Source organism: Sphaerodactylus townsendi, linkage group LG03 (assembly GCF_021028975.2).
Source record: "Sphaerodactylus townsendi isolate TG3544 linkage group LG03, MPM_Stown_v2.3, whole genome shotgun sequence".
NCBI classification, from domain to species: domain Eukaryota; kingdom Metazoa; phylum Chordata; class Lepidosauria; order Squamata; family Sphaerodactylidae; genus Sphaerodactylus; species Sphaerodactylus townsendi.
Window position 1 is genome coordinate 19,992,861 of NC_059427.1, and position 15,470 is coordinate 20,008,330.

At 46.4% G+C, this 15,470-nt stretch overlaps 2 protein-coding genes across 4 annotated transcripts in view; both read left to right on the forward strand.

The window, feature by feature from the left end:
- The window catches only part of LOC125428472 (NKG2-A/NKG2-B type II integral membrane protein-like), a 171,704-nt gene that overhangs the window by 90,894 nt on the left and 65,340 nt on the right, over window positions 1-15,470 (forward strand). The window lies entirely within an intron of this gene.
- Window positions 419-2,379, forward strand: LOC125428475 (C-type lectin domain family 2 member D-like). Its single transcript, XM_048488618.1, has 2 exons — window positions 419-523; window positions 2,042-2,379. The coding sequence occupies exons 1-2, from the start codon at window positions 426-428 to the stop codon at window positions 2,268-2,270; spliced, it is 327 nt and encodes a 108-aa protein (XP_048344575.1). The 5' UTR covers window positions 419-425; the 3' UTR covers window positions 2,271-2,379.

Consider the following 15,470-nt stretch of genomic DNA (forward strand, 5'->3'; position numbering starts at 1 on the left):
TGTGCGAAAAAGCCCATATATACCCAGAGTGATGTAGCGTCGCCCCCCCCCCCAAAAAAAAAAATAACTAGGCATGCTGAATCACTCACTCCCAGTCACTTAGACGGGCATAACTTTGCTCAGGATTGTCCTGTTGATCACTTAGGAGAGCCTCCTCCTTCCACACATTTTCCCTTCTCATTTTCAACTGCAGGACACACTTGTTCCCTTCCTCTCCAGTGCAACAAGGGGAAACTACATAAGGACACAATCCACTGAGTTCTTGGTTGCTCTCAAGCAGTTTTCTGACTGCTCTGGCTGGGTCTCCAGTAACCCACCTTAGCTACAGTAGCTAGGATCAGCTGTATCTAAAATGCGAAATCTTGACAGAAGTAGATTGGAAAGCTAAAACATTTGCATTTTATTTAAATTCAAAGGACTTTATAATGCGTCATAAGACCCCTAAGGATCACTGGTTTGGGCTCCGGATACAGAAGGAAGGACAACCCTGGAAATGGACAAACGGTACCATCTTCAGCAACTCGTAAGTGCCAGCCCTACTTTTCTGAAGTCCTGATAGCAGAAACAGGCTTTCATTTTAAGGTGCACATCCCCTGGCCGAAAGAGTATCCATGAAAAGGTCTTGTTGATGTCCTGGGCTTTGATATCCTCGGATCTGTCTATTCTACATTACAAAAAGAATGCTAATGCGTCTTAAGATTTTAGAAACCCCATGATGGGTTTGGATCAGGGCGTAGCTCCAAGGGGGGGCTGCGTGACGAACTGGGCCCTGTTGGGGTGTGGCGGGGGCGTGGTGGGGGCGTTCTGGGATGGGACAGGGGCGTTCCGGGGCAGTATGGGGGCAGAGGACGCACCAGCGCACTGAGCATTTCCCCCCTTGCTACGCCTCTGACTTGGATTGTTGAGAAATGGGTCTTTTCCACATGAGGACAATGTGGAAATGGGTTGTTAATACAGCCTAGTGACAATGGGGCTTTCAGACAGTAGGTTTCTGCATAGTTTTCTTGCCATAGTACCCTGGCAGTGACCTCCCATGCCCCCAAGATTTTAAAAGGTTTTTCAAAAGCATTATATCAGTATACTGATCTGTGTAGGTTCTCGGAACTCCCAGCTTTCAGTTGTTGAAACAGGAAGTCTCTAGCTTCTTTCATTGCAGAGATGTGCCTTTCCCCTTATATCTCTGCAACAAAACAAGCCAGAGACTTAACTTTGTAAAACTGAACACTGGGCCTTCAGAGAACCTGATACATGATGCTGCGTAATTGCTGGTTCTTAAAAAGACACTTGGTGGCTGATTCTGGGATGTGGTGTGGGAGGAAGTGGTTGTTGCCGGGGAAACGGCTGCCATGGGAGTAGGTTGGAGGAGCAACATTTTCAACAACTGCCGCTGAGGTTGTGGGCTGATGCCACAATTCATTTTAAGATATCAAAGGATACCTATGGGGCAGATCCATGACCTTCTTCATTTGGGAGGGGTTTTTCCTCTGGATCTCCTTGAGAGTAAGAGGAGCAACTGTGGCGTAGGAGGTTAAGAGCTCATGTATCTAATCTGGAAGAACCGGGTTTGATTCCCAGCTCTGCCGCCTAAGCTGTGGAGGCTTATCTGGGGAATTCAGATTAGCCTGTGCACTCCCACACACGCCAGCTGGGTGACCTTGGGCTAGTCACAGCTTCTTGGAGCTCTCTCAGCCCCACCTACCTCACAGGGTGTTTGTTGTGAGGGGGGAAGGGCAAGGAGATTGTAAGCCCCTTTGAGTTTCCTGCAGGAGAGAAAGGGGGGATATAAATCCAAACTCCTCCTCCTCCTCCTCCTCCTCCTCCTCCTCCTCCTCCTCCTCTTCTTCTTCTTCTTCTTCTTTAAATTTATCTCCCACCTTTCTGCTCCCATAAGGGCTACCAAGGCAGTTAAAAGTATACATAACAAAATCACCCATGAAAACCTTTTAAATCAGCAAAAAGTAATTTAATATCATCTGAAAATCACCTGATGCAACCATTAATGACAGAAAGACACACCGATCCTCCCCATTTCTTACTGCAGGTTTAAAATTAAAGGCAACGGCTTTTGTGCTTACCTGGATGACGATGGGGCCAGTTCATCACGATGCGACACACCGCGAAACTGGATATGCACCAAATGGCTTCACAGTGATGGCTGGGAGGAGTTTCAAGGTCTTCCTACCCACAATTCATCACTGGACCATGGTTACCAAGTTACAAAAAAAAATTGCTCAGTACCGGAGAACCAGCTAAAAGAGGGAGGCAGATGAAGGCACCATTATACATGTTCTTCTTTTGCAGCTGCACTTTCCCACATCACAGTGGCCATTGAAACCAACTACCTTGAGACAGAATGGGATGGAGAGAGGCATGGTATCAATGGCGTATTTAGGGGAGGGACCGAGGGGGTGGATGACCCAGGGGCAGAGGTGGGATCCAGCAGGTTCTCACAGGTTCCCGAGAGTAGGTTACTAATTATTTGTGTGTGCCAAGAGGGGGTTACTCATTGGTGATTTTGCCACGTGATTTTGCCCTTAGTTACACCCCTCCTCTCAGCAGTAGTGGGCAGAACTTTAAGCAGTCTAGCAGGAGGTGCACCGGCGTGCATGACAGCAGCCTGCGCCTGCGTGCATTCGTTTCCCGCCCAAGGACCGGCACAGCGGCTGCGTCCTTGCCACAGCCCCCACCCCTGGAATACCCGGCCACGCCCCCATCGTGCCCCGCCCAGCCCCATTGGCACTACGCCACAGTTTGAATCCCACCACCATGGGAACCTGTTACTAAAATTTTTGGATCCCACCACTTCCTGAGACAGAATGGGATGGAGAGAGGCATGGTATCAATGGCGTATTTAGGGGAGGGACCGAGGGGGTGGATGACCCTGGGGCCATTTTCAAGTTTCACATGGGGGGCATTTGGCTGTTCCCCCTCCCCCTCTCAGTTCACGGAGGCTGTGCTAGGTGGGCTGCATGGCAAGTGGCAGCGGGCTCCCCAAGCAGGCAGTGCCAGAGAGGGTCTGGTGGATCAGTAGCAGCAACAAGGCACCCTCCTGCTCGGCGTGGCCATCAGCAGCCCAGCCCCAGCCAGGATTTGGAAGTAAAGGCCAGCAAAGCCTCGTAGCAAGGCACGCCAGCCAGCTCCATGCATCTCTCCCTGTCCCACCGATGGCAGCTCCCACCAGCCCGCCTTCCAGTAAGCAGACATCATCCCATTGACGCTTAGTGGCAGTTAGGAGAGGAAACATTATCACATATCTCCTCTGCTCAAACTTGCATTGTCTGTATCTCCCATGTATCATATTGCCCACAATTTTGTTTTGCAACCTGTTGTCCTCTTACCCACACCTCTTTTGGTAGGCCTATGTATTTTATTATTTGAGCTGTCAAAACAGAAAGGTCTTATTTGTGACATTTCATGAATGATAACACATTGTGAATGAAAAATTGAAATAAAAGTATTAAGTGCCTGACATTTTATATAAGTATAGTTTTATAAGTTAAAGGCGGAAATATTTTAATGTTGAAATGGTACTGTATAAGATATACAGTGGAACCTCAGTTTTCAATGCCTTCAGTTTTCATCGGTTTCGGTTTTCATCGATTTTTTCAGTGAAAAATTTGTCTCGGTTTTCATTGATTTGCCTCGGTTTTCATTGATTTGCTGGGGTATGTGGAGAAAAATTACCTGGACAAAGCTGTTGCAGGCCGTGTCTGCAACTTGTTTAATGACAATGTCTTGCCCCATTTCAGACAAATCTTAAAGAGGCGTCGGCAATAAACGGAAGCAGACTAGAACAAGTTGACAAATTTAAGTATTTAGGTGTCGTGGTTCAAGCTTCAGGGAGCCATGTTACTCACTGTAATATGATAACTAAGTGTGTAGAAAAGACAATATATGCAGTGCTGAAGTTCTTCCGTTCTAAAGGGGGTTTCTATGTACCAGCAGCACTAAAATTATACCAAGCTAAAATATTGACACAACTTCTATACGGTGTCTATTTGGGGATTACACAATCGAGTATGATACAGCTAGAAAGGCTACAGTCCAAATTTTTAAGAGCAATCCTTCAGCTTCCTCCAGGAGTCCCAAATACATTTATTAGGCTTCAAACGGGAGTAATGAGCCTGAAGGATAAGATAATAATAACAACGGCATATAAATGGATAAAGTTACACGCGGATTCAAATGGTCTCTGGCCCTTTCTAGCAAAAAAAAAAAAAAAAAAAAGATCCTTATAAACCTTAGGGTGGGCCTGGGCAGATGGAGAAGTGCCTTAATAAATGTGGCCTTCCATATAACATCCATATGATCAAAAATTGGGATCATTTCAAAAGTGAACTGACCCAAAGAATCAAAGATGTATCACGACAGTCTGATCTGGCAAGATATTCAGATTTTCCTCTATGCTATACACAGAAATATATCACTGCCCCTGCTCCTTATTTAACTTATCTGGATAATAAAGATCTAAGGAGAGCCTTTACTCTTGCAAGAAGTGCACATTTACCTTCTGCTGTCTTAGAAGGGAACTATCAAAAGATACCTTATGCTGCAAGGTTATGTTCTTGCTCTCTGAATTCTGTAGAAACTATAGAGCATATGTTATTAAAGTGTCCCCTTTATGAGGAGGCAAGGAAAAAATGCCTGTCACATCTACTACACAAAATGACATATTGTTCTGATAAAGTTTGTTGTGAAAAACTATTACAAGTTAAGAAGGAGAATATTACAAAATGGGTAGCAAAATTCTGTCTATTCATTATGAAAAAGAAAAAATGATCTGAATATGGTATCCCCCTTAGATATTTTTGTTTTGTTTAGTATTTTATGCTGTTTGGTATCTTTACAAAGTATAATGATATATAGATGGATAGTGCTGGAATACGGAAGAGAGATCTGTATTCTTGTTTTGTTGTAGATATTTTGGAGATTTGTAATATATCTGGTCATTGACTGTAAATAAAGTCTTCTTCACTTAAAGAGGCCTCAGAAACAGACCTCTTTGGACAGCTTTCTGGTGCGACATTGGTCTACTGGCTCTGAAGTTGGTCCTAGTGTTATTGTTTGTACTGTTTTCAGTATTAAACACTATGTTTATTCACCAAAAAATGTGTTTTTGGTATGTTTTTTTGGAGTGCCTAGAACAGATTAATTGGATTTACATTGGCTGATTCCACATGGGCCAAAAACAGCAGTGTGAAAACAGTGTGAAAATGGTGTAAAAGGGTTTAAAATGGTGTAAAAGGGTTTATACTGTTTTCACACTGCTGTTTTTGGCCCGTGCGGAATCAGCCATTGATTCCTATGGAAAAGTTTGCCTTGGTTTTCATCGGTTTTGGTTTTCATCGGTTCTTTTCAGACGGATTACCAATGAAAACCAAGGTTCCACTGTACGTTAAAGAAGATATATGAGTTGATGTTTAGAGTAAGAATTTATGTTTAGAATTTTATTTGTACGAGTAGGTCAGTATCTGTTATCATTGTCTAAGGCAAGGATCTGCAATCTGCGGCTCTCCAGATGTTCATGGACAACAAATCCCATCAGTCCCTGCCAGAGGCTGATGGGATTTGTAGTCCATCAACATCTGGAGAGCTGCAGGTTGCAGACCCCCTGTTCTAAGGTAAGGCAGTAGGTCTTGCCAGGTTTTGATACCCTGAGGAACATCTGGCCTGCGTGGCTACCCGTGCCTACAAACGTGGCTACCCGTGGCTACAAACGAGACATTGCTCCCTCCCCTTTGTGGAGAAGAATGCTCATTGCTCTGGCTACATATTAGATGATCGTCTTGGAGTGACCTTGAGCAGGAACAGTTATTCTCCTGTGGTAGAAAGGTTGACCTGGAGTAGCTCTAGGGTGCCCAACAGGTAGTTTGAATGGAATGCCTCCACCTCTGGGTGGAATTACTCCACCTGTTGAGGATCATCAGACCTGTGTATGAAAGGGGCCTAACCTAAGGTGACCAGATTGTCACCTTTTTAAACTGAGACCAGGGTGGACGGGCGCACGCGCGCACATGCGGCCGCAGGAGCGCATTGCCTTTTGAGGCGCTCCCCGGTTTCCTTCCCTGTGACAGGGCGGGAACCGGGAGCGCCCCAGAAGGCAGTGCGGTAGCGCGGAAGGCTGCCACACTGCCTTCTGGGGCGCTCCCCTGTTTCCCGTCCTGTCACAGGGCGGGAAAAGGGGAGCGCCCCAGAAAGCAGTGTGGCAGCCTTCCAAAAATCGGGACAGTAAAAAAAACTCCGAGGGACGCTGGACAAATTAGTTTAAGGCGGGACTGTCCCGCCAAAAGCAGGACGTCTGGTCACCTTGGCCTAACCTGCATTCTCATGCTGAAGGTTGGCTCAAGATGAAGTCAGGAGTCAGGTGGTGATGATGTAAGGGAGGTGGGGGACAGATGGAACTGTATGAAAGCAGGAGTCTGAGCTCAAGGTACATGAAGAGGTTGACTGCATATCCAGTTTTGCTGGGTGTGGCACCCTGTCAATCTCTTGCCTTGAAAACCCTAATGGGTTGCTCTACACCAAGGATGACTTGACAGCACTTTCCACATGCATTCATATTATCATATTTTTAGTGGCCCAGTCTTGCAAAATCCTGAGACCCAAAATCCAGTTAGACTCCAGAAACATGAGAGGCCTAGATATTTATTTGACCTACAGCTCAGTACTTGCTCTTGCCTTAGTGCAGGATGCCTATTCGTTCCTAGCTATAGCTCAATGATAGACATGAGTTAAAAATATAAAATAAAACCACACAACACCCCAATGTGTATCCTCCTTTCTCCCAGCATAGTCATTGATAAACATTTATGATAGTCAATATTGCATAGGAAAATGAACTAAACCATCAAAGATGGATTGGTTCACAGGAGTGTTTGTCCAAGACAACATGAGATTCAAACATTTGTTTCTCCTTGTGGACACGGAGTGTCATCCTTACACATGTCCCTGAATAGTTTAGGATGGCTATCAAGCCCTGTGCTGGTATATCTTGGGCCCTTTCTGCAAAGACAGCTGTGAATCACCCACCGGCTGCGGTTGCCTCTGGGGGGTGGGATGGATGGAGCCAAGGTGACCGCTTCAGCTTAACTGAGGGCGGAAGCGAAGCCCGGGCCATGTTGGGCAAGGGCTGACGTCACCAGGAGGGGAGGACGGATTGACCCTTTAAAGGGGAAATCCCTCCTTTGTTCTGGCCATTTGCTTCGGCCAGCCGGCAATTTGCTCTCCCTGGGTTCATTCGGTTGTTGCATGTTTCTGTCATAGCCGTTTGGCGGTGGTGCATGGGTAATGATCTGGAAGTGCCGATGGCGGCAAGAGGCAACCGCCCTGCCGAACCGGCAAATGGGGATCACGTCTTGCCAGGAGCGTCCGCCCGGCAGACCCCTTCAGCGGAGCGAAGTCCAATACAGGGCATCCGCCCATTGGAGCTTCGCTATGAAGCAGACAGGCCAGATCAAGACCCATGCTACGCCTCACGCTTCTGTTTTGGTTGGCTAATAAAATGGCTATGGCCAAAATGTTTATCCCAGCAAGTGTCCAGTGTGGTTATTGGAGAGGATTCACCCTGGTGGTTCCCACCCTCAGAAGGCAAAGCAAATATATAGCGTGTTGCAATCGGAATAAAGTAATCCGTTTTCCTGTTTTCACATTCACATGCATCTGTGCAGGCTGTGATTGGAGCCCACAGAAACAATTCAGGCTGCTTTGCATATTCACATGGAATCACGTGCCTTTAAAAAAATTTACTTCCCACTGATGCGTAGTTATGCAGGCATGCACCAATGAACCCCCACAGCCATGCTGATGTCTCACGAAATGACCATCTGCACCTACGTGGCTACGTAGATGAAAGCTGCGAAATTTTAAAAAAGGAAAACGGGGGCGAATTAAGCACCTCCTATCTGTTCAATAGCAAGAGGCTGCAACCTGGGATTTTTTCAAAAGACTTGTGAATAAAGCGATTCTCAAAACACCCGGTTTGGGGAAAATAACACAGGGAAGGCTTGTTTTAGGGTTGGGGTCTGTGCCAAGTGCCCCCCGCAATGTTTTTTTTAACCCTTCTAAACCCGTGTTTATTGTCCCGTGTGGAGTGGGCCTTGGAGATGTACTATGTAAGCAGCAATGAAGGATTCATTTTGTAGTCAAGATACACAATGGAGAGAGAGTGCAGCTGAAATCAGAACTGCGGATGGATTACAGGCAGTGGTGAGATTCAGCAGGTTCGCACCACTTCGGCAGAACCGGTTGTTGAAATGGTGCTTGTAAACAATCAGTTGTTAAATTATTTACATCCCACCACCGATTATGGGGGCTGCAGTAGATTCAGCATCAGGAACACAAGGCGCTGCTGGACAAAAGGGAATTTGCAGGGAGATGTGACATTCTTTGTCCAACAACAACTAATCAGTTGGCAATCCTGGACTTGTGATTTCAACTATAATCTGTCAGTTATATGTCTTGGATCCACAGTCACAATCATGGTTGGTTTCTATCCGCCTTCGTCATGTCCTGTTCAGATACACTTCTCATAATCATGCAGGTTCTATTACAAAGTAACAAACACAGCCGGGCTGCAAACATGCATTTTTCCACACATCTGGCTATCTTGCAGCTTTCAGCTTTGAAGTATAACTTAGGAACAAATGGGCTTTATGACCAGAATAAATCCAAGAACAAATGGGACAGATGTAGTAGCATTTGTTCTTTAGAATTCTCAGAGATGTCTTGCATAAGAACATAAGAACAAGCCAGCTGGATCAGACCAGAGTCCATCTAGTCCAGCTCTCTGCTACTCGCAGTGGCCCACCAGGTGCCTTTGGGAGCTCACATGCAGGAGGTGAAAGCAATGGCCTTCTGTGGCTGTTGCTCCCGATCACCTGGTCTGCTAAGGCATTTGCAATCTCAGATCGAGGAGGATCAAGATTGGTAGCCATAAATCGACTTCTCCTCCATAAATCTGTCCAAGCCCCTTTTAAAGCTATCCAGGTTAGTGGCCATCACCACCTCCTCTAGAGAGCATAAATCAGAAGGTTTAGTAAAGATTTACCAAATTTATATCCCATCTTCCGCTAAGTTGGGGCCACCAAAGTGGCCAACTATTAGAAAGGGATAAGCATTATTTTAAAGGCTGTGTCTACTGAGAGCTTCAAAGAAGAGAGCCAACTAATACTGAAATCTGGTTGAGCATTCACAGAGCTGCAAGGGACAATGGGATGCCATCTGGATGTTGGAAATAGTTGGCAGACTCAAAAAAAAAAGGATATTTGGTCACCCTGCAACAATATAAGGGCTATATTCAAGGTACGACGGCGCCAGCACACATCTTGAGTACCAAACTCAGTACACTAGTATGAACAAACCTGTGGAATTGATAACATTGAGGCCCTCAAAGCAACCTACTTCACAAGATGATTGTGAAGATAAAACAGATGGCAGGAGATCCATGTATACTGGCTCAGCTTCTTGGAGGAAACGTGGGATTAAAAAGTACTAAATTAAATGATTTAATGTTCTTCCCCGGTAAAGCCACAAGATGGTGGTCTTGGGACACTATTGGAGCCATTGACAGGGATTTTCCATTCTCACTTCCTGGAAGAGGAGTCACATGTGTTTGCAATTAGGACAGCAGACACCACTGTTTTGTATCACTGTAGCTGATCTTAAGAAAGGATATGACATGCATTTTGCATTTTGACTATTGACCAGTGTGGCTATTATAAACAGTTGTACAATAAGCAATTATTTCCTGGGCTTTGCCAGCTGCTAAGTAGTTTGTCCTGTTCTGATCAAAAAGTGCACTCACCTTGTGCATTTCAGTATTGTAACATGAAAAACAGAGTTCTAGGTATTGTCGAAGGCTTTCATGGCCAGATTCAACTGGTTGTGGTGGGTTTTCTGGGCTGTGTGGCCACAGTCTGGTGGATATTGTTCCTAACGTTTCGCCTGGCATGTTCAGAGGTGTATCACAGAGGGAAGTCTGTTGCACACTGTGTCAGTGAGAAGGGAATGTTTAGTGGGGTATATATTGTCCATGTCCCAGGGTGGGGAACCAATCAGTAAGTGTTTGGGTGGAACTTGTTAAGCAAAGATGTGGTTGATAGCATTGTATTGCAGGTGGGGTTTATCAGTCCAGGGAGTGATTCACAGTTTCATTCCCTGCAATTTTCAGAGTATTACAGTTTGAAAATTGAATTAAGTGCCATTGGTATTGTGTTCCCGGATCTATAATGCTCTTGGTGTTCAATGAGAGATTGCACTCCACGCAGTGACCACATTTGTAATGCCTGGCAAGTATGCTTGAAGAGAACGTGACCGATCGCCTTGCTGACATGCGGATAACTTGTGTTGTTTGGGCTCATTTCTTTACAGTCAGGGTCAGACAGCAGCAATTGGCGGGAGAACTTCTATTCACCACTCATTGATGTGTGCAGTCCCACAAGGGGCAATTCAGCAAATGGAAATCTGCTGGAAGCCCTTACTCTAGAGCAGTGGTGGTGAACCTATGGCACGGGTGCCAGAGGTGGCACTCAGATCCCTCTCTGTGGGCACGCGCAAACAGTGCCCCCCCCCACACACACACACATCTAGGCTGGCCTGGGCCGCTGGGCTTGATTATTAGCATTAAACCTAAGACCAAGCTTTAGGGAAGCAGTGTAGGTTACCCTGCTAAGAGCTGTTAAACCCCACTGATTTTCCTGCGAACTAAAACTCAATCCTTTACCTGGGAGTAAGCTCGGTTGCTGGCAATGGGGCTTGCTTCTGAGTAAACCCTCCTAGGGTCGTGAGTCACCTGTTGGAAGAGTTGCACGGTTGCTTCAAAGCAAAGCCACCGACTACCACCAAGCTTACTCCCAAGTAACGCACACCTCGGAGCCAACCGTTTTTTCTAAACTAAAGCCTCAGTATTCAGGTTAAATTGCCAGGTTGGCACTTTGCGATTAACAAGTGGGCTTTGGGTTGCAATTTGGGCACTTGGTCTCGAAAAGGTTCGCCATCACTGCTCTAGAGCAATCCAGCTGGCCTCAACCAAGGCCAGGACTTTTGCAGCCCCAGCCTGGTGGAACACTCTAACAAGACCCGGGCCTTGCAAAATCTGTTACAGTCCCACACGGCCTGAAAGTTCCACCAGGCATATGGTTGAGGCAGCTTCCGTTGTTCCATTTGGCCTCCACTACCCCAATTTCCTCAGAAATTCTCCTCAGAAATGGATTATGTGCCTCCATCTAGATTTTTTTTCTCCTCAGAAATGGATTATGCGCCTCCATCTAGATTTGTTTCTAGGTGGTTTTACATTTTTAAATTGATTAAATTTATTTATTGTTATTTTTGGAAGCTGTTGTGAGCCCACAAGGGGAAGGGAGGCATGTAAGTTTAAATACCACAAAATAAATTGGGTCCACATAGCCACCCAGGTCACCACTGACTGCAGAGGGGCCAACAAGTCAATAACCCTTGTAAAGGGTTCTATTGGCGTTTTAGACTAGTGATTGGACTGGCATTTCTAAAAAATCTGCCTAGAATAGCTTATTATATACTCCCATGTATCAGCAGCCTTCTTAAAACACCCCTCTCCTTGTGTCCCCCTCCCAGCTCATGGGCTTTTCTTATGACAGGGCCAATCCATTGGAATCATTTGTCAGACCAGAAGAGGGCAGTCAATACAATACAATAGAAGAAGAAGAAGAGGAGGAGGAGGAGGAAGAGGAGGAGTTTGGATTTATATCCCCCCTTTCTCTCCTGTAGGAGACTCAAAGGGATTTACAATCTCCTTGCCCTTCCCCGCCTCACAACAAACACCCTGTGAGGTAGGTGGGGCTGAGAGAGCTCTGAAGAACTGTGACTAGCCCAAGGTCACCCAGCTGGCGTGTGTGGGAGTGTACAGGCTAATCTGAATTCCCCAGATAAACCTCCACAGCTCAGGTGGCAGAGCGGAGAATCAAATCCGGTTCCTCCAGATTAGATACACAAGCTCTTAACCTCCTACGCACAATAACCTTTATTAGGCATAAATTAAGAAGTTGTTTACGATCTGACCAGGAATCATTAATCAGGGGTGGCAACAGATTGACAAAAGTAAAACAAATTATCAAAAGGAAAGAAAAGTTAAAACTTCTGTAAAATATATGTTAAAAATGGATAAAAGCATAAATTTACATCATTAAATAATATAAATATGTGTGAAAAGGCCCATAGATAGTAATGTCTCTTTTGAAGAATGTGCAGACACCTGTAAAAGAAAACCAGATTTGATTCCCCACTCCTCCACATGAGCACAGCAAACTTTAATCTGGTGAACTGGGCTTGTTTCTCTACTCCTGCACATGAAGCCTGCCGGGCGACCTCAGCTACTCACAGTTCTCTCAAAACTGTCTGAGTCCCACCTACCTCACAAGGTGGGAAGAGGAAGAGAAGGTGATTGTAAGCCATTATGTGACTCCTCTTGGTAGAGAAAAGTGGGGTCTGAAAACCAACTTTCTTCTTCTCCCCTCTCCCGTTTGGAAGACAAGTGATTGCTAATTTCTGCATGGAGACAGGATCCTTGTATTTGTCAGCAACCGAACTGAGTAACTGAGCAGCACTTCACAAGTCATGCTGTTCCCTCGTGAAAGCATCGTGTTTTCGCACAGGTTCAAAATAAAGCAGATTTTTGTGCATAGGTGGAAGAAATGGGATGTTAATGGTCTGGGCACGAATGGAGGATGATGCTATGTAGAAACATAACCCCCCCCCCTCCCCACACACACACCAGTTGACTAAAATGTGCAAACTTCTTGGTGCAGAAATAGGCCAGGACATGAAGGCAATGGCCCACCCATTATTTTCCCCTTGCTTCTAGTATTAAGAACCATCTTAGATATCATGGTTGATAATCACTAACCCACTGGGTCTTTGCCCTGTAGGCTGGTACCTTTAGGTGGTCTCAGAACCCTGCCTGCTGTGTTATAAGCCCCCATAGAGCCACCAATTTTGGCTGCTTTTGAGAGGGATTGCTGTTAATGTGCACAGAGGTGTACCGGGGGGAAATGGCGCCCAGAGAAATCTGTACTCTGGGCACCCCCCCCCCACTACACCTGGGGCGGGGGGCCCCACCCCCTCCCGGCTGCCAGCTTGGAGCCAGCAGTTCCTTCTGCCCTCCCCTCTGGGCAGAAGGCTCCGTGCGGGGGCCTTTGCTTTTATAAGCTTGGGGTGGGGCCATGCCCCTGAGAGGCAGGGCTGATAGCGGAGTCAGAAATGAATTATTCCGTTTCTGATCTTGCTTTTTAATAAAGGTGAAATTACGTTTTATTTCTTCCTAAGTTAGGTAGGAACAAGTTGTATTATGTAGAAAGTAGGAATTGTAGTTGTATTTTGCATTTGTATCTGCATGGAACCTCTTTGGTCAAGGCAGGAATCCACCCCCTGCTCCACCTGGGCATGTCCCTTTTCATTTGCAAAAACCAAGAATGGACGTTTGACAAAGGGAACCCCGGAAGAAGCGCCTCCATCTGCCTTAATCCCACCAGCAGGCAGATAAGGGTGCCGTCGTCGTTAGGTTTCGTTTCCTGGCCCCAAGCACCCAAAGGACTCTTTTGTGTTTTTCCCACCTGTGCCTACGTCATCGCCTCGCCCTGCTTCTGCCGCGAAATTCAAGAAGGGACTGCCCTTCGGACTCTAATTGGTCCTATGTATTTGTGAATGAATGGTTGTAGGTTGTCCTGTATCCTCCCGGATTCCTGGGTGGGAGACTGTGTATAAAAGTTGTTGTAAAAGCTAATAGGCAGCTGCAGTTGCTGTGGTACGGAGGTGCTGACACGTAGGTCAGCATCTCAATAAACTCTTTTTTAAAATGTCACTATACTCGCTGTGTTGGGTCCTGTTTCTGTTCCTCTGCGCTGCCGAGAGCTGGTTGGTCTGAGAGAGTAAAAGTTACCCTGGCAGCGTGGTAACAGGGCCATGCCCCCTCCCAAGTTTATAAAAGCAAAGGCCCCAGCACAGAGCCTTCCAGTTGCTACTGCCCTCCCCAGAGGGGAGAGCAGAAGGGACTGCCAGCTACCGGCTCGGAGTCGGCAGCCGGGAAGGGGGTGAGGTTTGGGGGGGGGGGGTTCCTCTGGCTTTCTTGCCCCACCCATGTCGATGATGACATGGGCAGGGCCGAGAGTGCCAGAAGGCGACAAGGCAGCAGGACTTCCTGGTCACACGGGGAGCCGATTTTGTGCCCCCTCACGTGACCAGATCAGTGGCGCCCGGGGACAGAGGGTACCCCCTGTCCCTAGGCAAATATGCCACTGAATATGCACGTGTATACAATAAGAGTGACATTCTTCTTGCCTCTATTTGCATGGACATTGTAAGACCTAACTTCAGGATGAGATCCAATCTGATTGCGCGTCCTGCCCACCAGCCCCATGTTGATCTGCTGTTGAACTGTCTGCTCAGCTCCATTTCTTCCTGGGAGATGCAAAATTAAGTCCAATCCACACTGTGATGCCCTGTATGGCCTCCTGCCAAACAGATTAGGAATAAGTTTCCGGGGGGGGGGGGAATGCTCTGTTTCTTTTAATAGAGGCTTAATGGGCTGTTAATTACCTCAACGCCACGAAAAGCTTCAATGCTCCTTTCCACCCTGTAATCATCTCTCCTTTCCGCCCTGTAATCATCTCTTAAAACAGAGAGGACATTTTTTCTCCGAGGGAGTTGGCGCTCTCCACTGTATCTTTTCAAATGGCATTTCATTCAGAGATCCCTGCATGAAATCTGCCTTTTGAACCAATTCCACTTTGGGTTTAGGAAGAGGTTTGGAATGGTCCAGGCTAGCCTGGTCTCATCGGATCTCAAAAGCTAAGAATTGTTGGCCCTGATTAGTACTTAGATGGGAGACCACAGAGGAATAGCAGGCGCACGGCGCAGAGGGAGGCAACGGAAAATCTCCTTTGTGAGTCGAGTCTCCAGCGGTGGAAACCTTACTGGGATGCCTTAAGTCAGCTGCAATTTAATGGGACTGTAAACACAGACAGCTTTAGTAAGCAACCTGACATTACTAGTAAACATAAACTGCATAGTAGTTATCCATACTGTTGACTATCATATCGTTCTGGCCTGCTTAGAAGATGGTGGCAACGGCCTTACAGTGGTTTCTGTGATTTATTAAAGGTTATGTACTACTACTACTTACATAAGAACATAAGAACATAAGAACTAGCCTGCTGGATCAGACCAGAGTCCATCTAGTCCAGCATTCTGCTCCTCGCAGTGGCCCACCAGGTGCCTTTGGGAGCTTACATGCAGGAGGTGAAAGCAATGGCCTTCTGCTGCTGCTGCTGCTCCTGAGCACCTGGTCTGCTAAGGCATTTGCAATCTGAGATCAAGGAGGATCAAGATTGGTAGCCATAGATTGACTTCTCCTCCATAAATCTGTCCAAGCCCTTTTTAAAGCTATCCAGGTTAGTGGCCATCACCACCTCCTGTGGCAGCATATTCCAAACACCAATCAC

What these genes read in the sequence shown, in the direction of transcription:
- LOC125428475 (XM_048488618.1), top strand. Translation starts at nt 426, where the DNA reads ATGCGTCATAAGACCCCTAAGGATCACTGGTTTGGGCTCCGGATACAG. An exon ending in GGTACCATCTTCAGCAACTC is followed by an intron (nt 524 to 2,041) that starts GTAAGTGCCAGC and finishes TTCTTACTGCAG; the next exon opens with GTTTAAAATTAAAGGCAACG.